Source organism: Elephantulus edwardii, unplaced genomic scaffold (assembly GCF_000299155.1).
Source record: "Elephantulus edwardii isolate Elephantulus edwardi_28Jun2011 unplaced genomic scaffold, EleEdw1.0 scaffold00278, whole genome shotgun sequence".
In the NCBI taxonomy this organism is placed as follows: Eukaryota; Metazoa; Chordata; class Mammalia; order Macroscelidea; family Macroscelididae; genus Elephantulus; species Elephantulus edwardii.
The window spans coordinates 1224701-1235290 of record NW_006400028.1 but is presented as its reverse complement, the minus strand read 5'-3'; the positions used below and the strand labels follow the sequence as shown (position 1 = coordinate 1235290).

Here is a 10590-nt window from a genome sequence, read left to right as displayed (position 1 = left end):
AGAACTGACTTTGACAAGCACTGTGGCAATTGGATAATTAAAACAGATACTCGGATAGCGGGGAAGAAGAACAAACTGGGGAGGAGGGTGGAGAGAATGGTGCGGCAATGAAGGAGTGAAAGCCCAGAATCCCTGTGAATGTTCATTGAAACTAATAAAATTTAATAATAATAGAAACAAAAACAACAACAACAACAAAAAGAATTAAAAAAAAAAATCTCCAGGGGCCTGCAGTTTTCCTGCTTTCACATGTCATCATTTAATTTTTGTGATAAAGACTCCCAAATACGCTCCACAAGCCTCTCTATCTGAGGTACAAATGCTTGTTGGATTTCATCCTTGAATATCTTGCTGAGACACCTACAAACCATCTTCCTACAACTTTCATGTGTTCTTAGTTTCTAGGACTTCTAATCTGTAGTTACTCCTTGTTCTTCTTCATATCAATGAATTCCAATTATTACATAATACCCATTGCCATCAAGCCAGAACTGACTCATAATTAACCTTTCTCTGGGTTTTCAAAGCTGTACATTGCACAGAAGGAGTATACCTATCTTTTTCCAGTGGAACTACTGGTAGATGTGATGTCAAAGCTCCCTAGTTAATATCATTTATCTAAACAAACTCAGGGAACTAGTGACCTAGTCTGTAGGGAGCTGCACTGCTAACTCAAAGGCAGTGCCTCTCTGGTGGTTCAAATGTGCCAGCTGCTCTGCTGGAGGAAGGCGAGCAATCTCATTCTGTGTGATTTAAAGCTTGGCAGCCTGCTGGATGGTCAGCTGTATGTCAGTTCTGACGCAAAGGTATTGACTGAAATAAGCTCAATTATCCTTCTTCATTTTCACTAGGGCTTGAGCATATCAGAGATCCTGAGGATAGTGCAGGTTAGGGCAAGGTTCAGCTCTGTTGTTCATAAGGTCATTATGAGCTGTAATCAACTCAATGGTGCCTAATAACAACAACCTTCCTTTTTGGTTCCCACTCTTATCTGCTTCTTATTCTGAAAGCTCTTTTGAAACCTGGCCACTATGGTTGACCCTGCTGGTATTTTAAGTACCAGTAGTATGGTTTCCAACATCAAAGCATATGGAGTTTATCTTTCAATATGACTTTCCCAGCCATGGTTTAACTTTGTCATGTAGGTGGGGGTGGGGAATATGCAAATGAAGAGTGTTAGCCTATCCTCAAGGGGACTGGCTATCTACTAATCCACAAGGGAATCTACAAGTCTCACCATTAAATTCGGCAACCTAAAAGCAGGAGAATTAGACCTTCCCAGAGACAGCAAAGAAGAAGGAAGAGAATGTAGGATGATACCCTTCAGGATCAGACATTTTTGCTCCAGCTACACCCTAGCAGCAGCAGCCATGGCTGAACAAGAGACCCAACACGAGATAGGACCTTGGGACTGCCATACCATTAGGAATGGAGCTAAGCGATTCTGCCCAAGTTTTTTTGACAACTTGGAGGGAGAGAACCAATATTTGGGGGACAGAGGACTTTGTAACACAATCTAAAGCCATGAGGCTCAAAATTGAGGTGCCTGCATGCGCATTTCAAAAGCATTCCCAACTATATTCTGCTATTAATTTGGATTATAACATTTTTACTTCCTCATCATGGTTCTTTGTGGTCTGTGAGCTATTGCATTGCAATATTGGACCCATCAAAATGGTAAGATTGGTGTTAAGATGAGTAGAAAGAGGTAGGGAACTGTGGGAGGCATGTCTTATCTCATGGGAATTGGTTTTGTGTTATTGACGCTGTTGATGGGGACAGTTCCTTTTGTGAAGTTGGTGAAGGTCAGACATGGCTATCCCCAAGTATCCCTTGCTCTTTTTACACAGCAACACTAAAGTCACCACAGTATAGCAGGCTGACAGACAAGTGCTGTATCCATAAGAGCAAATCATAAAACAAACAAATACACTAATACCACAAATTAAACATATATGTTATGGAAAGTATAAAACTGTCTAGCTTTAGATAGTGTATCTAAAACCTAGGAGATGATTGGATTTGGAGTGTCTAGTCAAGTCGAGAGTTTCTGTCCATCTGCTTATGAAATAATAGACTGGAAAATACAGAGGAACATTATTTGATATGGTGCTAGTAGATGAGCCCTTTGGTTGGAAGGCACTCAAAAAGTGAGGAGAAACAGCTGCAAACATCCATTAAAAATTGGAACATGAAATATGTAAAGTACAAACTTAGGAAAATTGTAAGTTATCAAAAATGAAATGGAATGCATAAAAATCAACATTTAATATATCACTGAGCTGAGATTGGCCATTTTTGATCAAACAATCGTCTGATATATTAAGCCAGAAATAACAAACTGGACAAGAATGGTGTCACAATCATAGTGAAAATGAACATTTCAAGATCTATGCTGATGTACAGTGCTGTAAATGACAGTCAATACACTTACAAGGAAGATTTAATAGTACAATTATTCAAATATACACACTAACAGTTAAAGCCAAAGATTAATAAATTGAGGACTTCTACCAACTTTTTCAGCCTGAAACTGATCAAACATGAAATCAAGATGCATTAATCATAATTATTGACTGGAAAAAAGTTGGAAACAAAGAAGAAGGAATGATAGTTGAAAAATATGGCCTTGGTGACAAAAATGAGGCTGAGGGTTGAATGATACAGTTATGTAAAATCAATGACATATTCATTGCTAATGCCTTTTTAAATTGTGATGTTATCCTAAGTTTATAAAGAACTTGGACTTCCATTCATTCATTGTTGCACATTTTCCGCCCTGTCCCCGCAAATACCTTTTTTTAAATAAAATTTTTATTTTATACTGATTTACTTACAAAGTTCATATACATTGTTTTTCACATTGGATCTTTCCCATTTCCTTTACCCACCCTGCTCTCCACCCATCAAATTGTATGGCCCTCTTATTAACCCCCCTCCAACACATCCTCACTCTTCTGCTCTTACCTTCCCCCCCCCTTGGATTCTTATACACGTTCTACAATAATGGTCTTAATACAGTATTTGTCCTTATGGGACTGAGTTAGTTCACTCAGCATAATACTCTCCAGTCCCTCCCAAGTTAATTAGCGATTTACAAAATCATTGCTCCTGTGTACTGCTTAGTATTCCATCATGTAAATGTACCATACTTTATCAATCCATTCAATTATAGTTGGACATTTGGGTTGTTTTCATAGTCTTGCAATGGTGAATAACACTGCTATAAACATTGGTATAAAAGTCTCCATTTGTGCCTCAGTTCTCATTTTCTCGGGTATATTCCAAGCAGAAGAATAGCACAAATAACTTTTTTTTATACATATATACTGACTCTGCTACTTTTTTATTTCTATGGGTTTGTTGTTGTTTACTGGAGAACTGAAACCAACCTGACCTTCCAGTGAGTTTTCTCAGGCAGTTAATCGCATGGGAGGAGACTGCCCATCCTTCTCCCTTGGAGTAGCTGGTGGCCTCCAATCATGTGCCTTTGGTATTGCAGAGCAGCTTCTTGTCACTAGGCCACCAGAGCTCTGCAAATATCTTTTTAAAACAAACATTAACAGTGATAATACACATGGACCTCATCTGATGGACTACATAAGAATCAGAATGACAACATTTGTGGAAAGTAGTTGTAGCTGTTGTTATGTGTTATTATGTATCAAGTTGATTATGACTTATAGTGACCGTAGGTCAATAACTCTGAACCCTGCTCTATACTGAGCCAATCTAGTGTGCTTCTAATACATCTACCCTCATTACCAGATATTATATCAATCCATCTCATCCAGGGTCGGTCTTCCTCTCTTGCGCTCTCCCTCTGCTCTTCTAAGCATGATGTCCTTCTCCAAAGACTGGTCCTTCCTTGCAAAATGCCCAAAACATGTGAGAAGGAGTTTCAAAGTCCTTGCCTCCAAGGAACAGTTTGGTTTCACCCTCTCCAAGACAGACCTGTTTGTTCTCTCGGCTGTCCATGATATAGTCAATACTCTTTTTCCAGGACCACAACTCAAATGCATCAATTCTTCTGTCATCTTTGTTCATTGTCAAGCTCTCTGATGCATAACAAGTAATTATGAAGACCCTGGCCTGGATCGGGTGGACCTTATTCTCTAGACTGACATCACTGCTGGATAAATACTGCTGCCCTGCTTTCTCTTAGTGCTTTCACCATGTTTTGCCTCAGCCCAGTCTGATGCCATTTTGGGTCTCAGTCTGCTTACACCTTGAGTGTTCTAATTAACACAGGTTGCTACACTTGGCCTCCAGTGATGACACATTCTCTGCATTCGAATCAATCAAGAGACCAACACCTAAACCTTTAAAAAAAACCTTTTTAATATTTTAAAATTTATTTTATTATTTTTTTGTGTGCATACTGTCAAATCAGATCTGACTGTTACAGGAGGAGTTTATCCCTCCTTCTCTAGCAGAGAATCTGGTTGTTTGGAATTGCAGTGCTAAACCTTTTAAAAGTTTTAACAACTTCAGTCTTTTATCCATCTATCATGCTGCTGCCTCTTGGCCCAGTGGTGAGAATCTTAGTTTTCTGGATGTTGAGATGCAATCCGTACTGAAGACTGCAGTCCTTGACCTTCTACAGCAAGTGCTGAAGTTCTCCTAAGTTTCAGTAGACAAAGTTGTATCATCTGCATAACACAGATTTATAATACCTCTTTTTCTAATATAACCCCATCTTTCTTTCCTAAAAATATTAAATGAATTAAGATAAGTACTTCTCCACAACCTTAAACTAACCTACAAATACTTTCTCAAAAGTTCCTTTATCTGAGATAGTACTTTTCAAAGGCACTAGCCTCAGTTTTCTTTTCTCTGGCTTCCATTAAAAATAAAGTGTGCTCATCCACAAGCCTTCTTTTTAGTACTCATTCCTGGGAATAAAGGAAAGGACTCTTTGAATCCAATTGGTCCTCTGTTGATAACAGGTCTACTCTGCATACCTGCACTCATTGTAAGTCAAAGGCAACTAACAACAAAAATAACAACAGTGAAATACTTTGTACATCATGAACATTCAGTAGACATTTGTGGTGGTGAGCTTCAACTTGAATTTGACTTTACAGTTTGTTGTTATTATTTGGTACTTTCGAATCAGAAGTGACTCACAGCTGACTTTCCAGCAGGTTTTGAGAGATGGTAAACCATATAGGAGGAAATTGCCCATCTTTCTCCTGCAGAGCAGCTGGTGGATTCGAGTCACATGCCGTTGGGTTGACAGCTCATTTCCTTACCACTAGGCCATAAGAGCTCCCTGGACTTTACATACATGTGACCTATAATGTTGTTAGGTGTTATGTCAGTCTGCTCTGATTATAGCAACTCTACAAACAATAGGACAAATCCTATTCGATCTTCACCACACAATTCCTGCTGTGTTTCAATCCATTGTTGCAGCCACTGTGTTAATCATCTCATTGAGGGTCTTCCTCTTTTTTTGCTGACTCTCTACCAAGCATGACTGGCCCTCTTAAAAACATGTCCAAAGTATGTGAGACTATAGAGTTGATAAAAAGAAAATTTAAAAACCCAACAAAGTATGTAAGACTGAGTCTCGCCATCCTTGCTTTTAAGTTATATTCTAGCCGCACTTCTTCAAGACAAATTTGTTTGTTCTTTCAGCAGTCCATAGTCAACATTCAATTTAAAGGCATCAATTCTCTTTCAGTCTTCCTTTTTCATAAGTGTATTAGGTAGTAGAACAGTATGTTTAAACTGGATCTCTGCCCATTATTATACAATGAAATCAATTTAGCAGGCCAGAAATAGAATACTTAAATAAGAAAACAGAAATAGAATAGAAAGTAATAAGTAGTAAGATAAGTATTATTTTTTAAATTTGTTTTAACACATTTTTATACTGGATTGACATCATTTTTTTATATACTGTAGACATAATTTTAAAAGGTGAACCAAAATCTCTGCATATGTTATTTCAGGTAACACAAGCTCCTTGATGAGATAAAACAGATCTAACACACTCTCTAACCTTATAAAGAATGAGCAAAGCCCCTATTTGAGCTCACTCTTCACAGGAAATGCAGAGGAACTGAAAAGCAGACTCAAGGCCAACAGCAAGGTCTTCTCTTTGCGTGAGCTTCTCTTCTGTTAAGGAGCTCTGAAGATATCGTCTGTGGCAGGTTACACTGCTAACCAAGAAAGTGTGTATTGACAGTGGTTCACCAATGTCTCTTCAGGAAAAGATGGGCAGCCTGAGAAAAACTCAGTGAAGGAGTCACTGTTAATAAGAATAGACTCAATGGTAGTAAGTTTGAATTGAGTTTTACGTTCTCCCCAAAGTACTGAAGCACAAAGATGTCAGTTTGGAGATTAAAGTGTGCCTGATCCAGGCCATGGTCTTAGCAATTACTTGTTATGCAGCAGAAATCTAGACAATGACTAGGAATGACAGAAGGAGAACTTATGCCTTTGAGCTGTGGTTCTGGAGAAGAGTATTGTATATACATGGAATGCTAGGAGAACAGCAAATTCGTCCTGGACGGGTTGCTCTTGGAGGCAAGAATTCTGACGCTCCATCTGACATACTGTGTACATATTGCAAGGAGGAACCAGTCCTTGGAGAGGGACATCACACTTGGGAAGGTGGAGGGACAGTGCAAGAGAGGAAGACCCTTGATGAGATGGATTGATTCAGTGACTGGGGTAATTGAAGTAGGTGTGTCAGAGACAGTGAGATTGGCACAGGATAGAGCAGGGTTTAGGGCTGTTGTGCATAGGGTTGCTATGAGTCACAGGCGACTCAATGGCATATAACAACAGCAATAATAACTAATAACTGTCATCAAATTATAACCGACTGATCCATAGGTGAGTTCACAGAGGCTGTAAATTGCACAGAAGGAGACTAATTATCTTTCTGCCCGGGAGCACTGGTGGATTCAAACCACCTGCCTTTGACTTGATAATGCAAGTCCCCGCTCACTAGGTCACCAGAGTTCTTCTCATCTATTGTTGTTGTTATGTACCATCAAGTGGAACTTCCAGTGGCATTTTAGAGGCTGTAAACTATGCAAAGGCCTTTGACTGTGTGGATCATAACTAACTGTGGCTGACTCTGAGAAGAATGGGAATCCCAGAACATTTAATCGTGCTAATGCGAAACCTATGGACCAGGAGGCAGTCGTCAGAACAGAGCAAGGGAACACTGCATGGTTCAAAATTGGGAAGGGCGTATGCCAGGGATGCGTCCTCTCTCCATACCTTTTCAACCTGTATGCAGAATAGATTATTCAGGAGGCTGGGCTCTATGAGGAGAAATGTGGGATCAAGATTGATGGAAGATCTATCAACAGTTTGCGTTACACAAATGACACAACCCTGCTTGCTGAAACTGCAGCCTCCAATGTGGGTTGAGGTTCAATGTCAAGAAGACAAAGATTCTCACCACTGGGCCAATTGACAGCATCAGGATGGATGGTGAAGAGATTGAGATTGTTCACAGATTCAGTTTGCTTGGCTCCACAGTCAACACTCTTGGCACCAGTAGCCAGGAAATTAAAAGGCTCATTGCCATGGGAAAGTCTGCTGTTAGGGACCTCACAAAAGTACTAAAGAGCAGTGGTGTCTCCCTGGAGACTAAGTTGTGTCTGATACAGGCCATGGTCTTTGCAATCACTTGTTATGCATCAGAGAGTTGGATAATGACCAAGGAGGATAGAAGGAGAATTGATGCCTTTGAGCTGTGGTGCTGGAGAAGAGTATTGAGAGTACCATGGACTGCTGGGAAAACAAACAGATTTGTCCTGGAGGGGGTTAAACCGGGTGGCTCCTTTGAGGCAAGGATTCTGAGGCTCCATCTAACATACTTTGGACATGTTGTAAGGAGAGATCGGTCCTTGGAGAAGGACATCATGCTTGGGAGGGTGGAGGGACAATGCAGGAGGGGTAGGCCCTCTATGAGGTGGATTGATTCAGTGACTGGGGTTATCGGGATGGGAGTGTCAGAGACAGTGCGATTGGCACAGGACAGAGCAGAGTTTAGGGCTGTTGTACATAGAGTCGCTTTGAGTTGCAAGCGACTCGACAGCACATAGCAACAAACTGCATTGAAGAAGATTGCCTATCTTTCTCCCTCAGAGCAGCTGGTAGATTCAAACCATGTATCTTTGGGTTGACAGCACAACTCCTTACCACTAAGCCATCAGAGCTCCTTTCGTCTCTAGGAGAGAAAAAATAAACTCATAAGAAATACAAATATCACAAGAAAGCAGCACTGGAGCCATAGAATAGGCTTTGAATTTAGAGTCAAATGACCTACATCAAAGTTCTCACTGCCACTTTGATTATCTAGTAACACATCTCTGTCTGACACACTTGAGCCCATTGCTATAGCCACATGGTCAGTTCATCTCATTGGAGGTCTTCCTTTTTTGCCCATTGCTGTAGCCACATGGTCAGTTCATCTCATTGGAGGTCTTCCTTTCTTTCACTGATCCTCTACTTTTCCAAATATGATGTCCTAAGGGAGGGGATTTCCTAGTAACATGCCCAACGTATATGAGACAAAGTTTTCATATCCTTGCCTCCAAGGAGCATTCTGGCTGCACCTTCTCCAAGACATATCTGTTTGTTCTTTTGGCAGTCCATGAGATTTTCAGTACTCATCTTCAACACCACAGCTCAAAGGCATCAATTCTTCTCCTGTCATCTTTACTCAGGGTCCAAGTCTCAGATGCATAGCAAGTGATTGAAAAGACTGTGGTCTGAATCGGGCACATCTTTGTCTTCAAACTGGTATCATTTCTCCTCAATAATTTCGAGAGCTGTCTCCTACTCTTAGCAGCATGCTGAAAAGTTTGTGTCCACCCCTGACCTTCCAAGGGTGTTTCTCCCCCTTTCTTTGCTTTTTCTTTAACTCCTTTTACAGCCTACCTATCTTTCATCAACCATGTCTTCTTTGCATTCAACTTTTTACACTTGTTTTTCTAAATTCAAAAAAATTGTAATAATTTGGAGAGGTCCCTGAGAGATATTTTTCCCAATGCAATCTGTCTCCTAATCTCATGACTGCTGATACAAAGGGTGTTAAAGTAGATCTAAGTAAGATTAGATCAATGACAACTTCAAACTTTTCTCCATCTATCAAGATGTTGCCTATCAGTTCACTGTGAGGATTTTGTTTTGTTGATGTTGAGATATAATCCATATTGAAAGCTGTAGTCTTGGGTCTTCTGCAGCAAGCACTTCAAGTCCTCCTCACTTTCAGCAAACAAGGTTGTGTTATCTGCATTGTGTCCTCCCAAAATATGTGTATGTAGTAATAATTGTTGTTGTTGTTGTAATGTGCCATCAAGTTGCTTGAAACTCAAAGCGACCCAATAAACAATAGCTCTAAAGCCTGCCCTGTCATGAGCCAGTCTCACTGAAGCTGACACACTCACCCCCTTACTCCAGTTACTGTGTCAGTCCATCCAGGGTCTTCCTCTCCTGCGCTGTCCCTCCACCCTTCAACCATGATGTCCATCTCCAATAATTGGTCTCTCCTGGCCATGTGCCCAAAGTATGTGAGACAGAGCATCAAAATCCTAGCCTCCAAGGAGAAACTTGGTTTCACCCTCTCCAAGACAGACCTATTTGTTTTCTTGGTGGTACATGACATGGTGAAGGTTGAAGACTGTAGTTTTCAATATGGATTGAAGCTTAACATCAAGAAGACAAAGATTCTTTTTTTTTTTTTTGAGAAAAACAAAAAATTTATTTGCATAACAGTAAAAATTACATATCATACAATAGTTTACATATGATGTCTGATCATAATATTGTCTGTCAAAAATAATTTTATCATTGTTTAAGAAACCATCTAATGGTATTTTTTCAAACTGTAACTTTCTCCAAAAGAAGAAATGCCCTCTTGCTCTTACTAAAAAAAAAAAGCTTTCTCTTAGAAGAAAACGGAGATTTGGTACATTATATTTTCTTCTTTTTTCTCTTGTTTTCCAATGCTTTAGCCATTGTCCTCTTCTTGGGTGACACTAGGCTATTTCCTTTCTTTTGCAGACCTTGGTGTCCAGCTAAACAAGATTTCTTTGCGTTAGGTCTAGGCTGCCCTCCTTCTTCTTGTACTTCATTACCAAGTCCCTTCTGGTTGACTGGAGGCTGTTCCTCTTTACTTACAACAGAAGGCTCTGTAGCTCCAGGGAGGCTTTCCTTCGTGTCTGTCACTCTGTCCAACCACACTCCCAAGCAGGTTAGTCGGGCTTTAGTATTTACTTCACAGAGTAGAGATGGGGAAACTTTCTTATCCTGGTGAAGCTTCCACATCTTGAGGAAACCATCATTTGACGCACTAACAATGACGTGATGCTCCGGAATTTCAAAAGCGAGTATGTCTTTCACCCTGTTTTCATGAGCTTTAAATTCACAGAGGCATATTAGTGAATCACAGTCAAAAAACCGTATGACTTCTTCATCTCCTGCTACTCCAAGGACAGACTCAGAAAGAAATGTAACAGACGAGATTCTTCTCTGATTCGTGATGGCACCACTAATAGACGCAGTGTCCAGTTGGTAGATGTCTATTTTATTCACTGTGACTACTATGTATTTTTC

The 10590-nt window shown here is 40.1% G+C and overlaps 1 protein-coding gene across 1 annotated transcript in view; it reads right to left on the bottom strand.

The window, feature by feature from the left end:
• Positions 1-9948: 9948 nt before the first annotated feature.
• The window catches only part of LOC102857632 (p21-activated protein kinase-interacting protein 1-like), a 1236-nt gene continuing 594 nt past the window's right edge, over positions 9949-10590 (bottom strand). The window contains exon 2 of the mRNA XM_006900262.1: positions 9949-10586. Within this exon, the coding sequence (XP_006900324.1) occupies positions 9949-10586 (638 nt within the window). The remainder of the gene's footprint in view (positions 10587-10590) is intronic.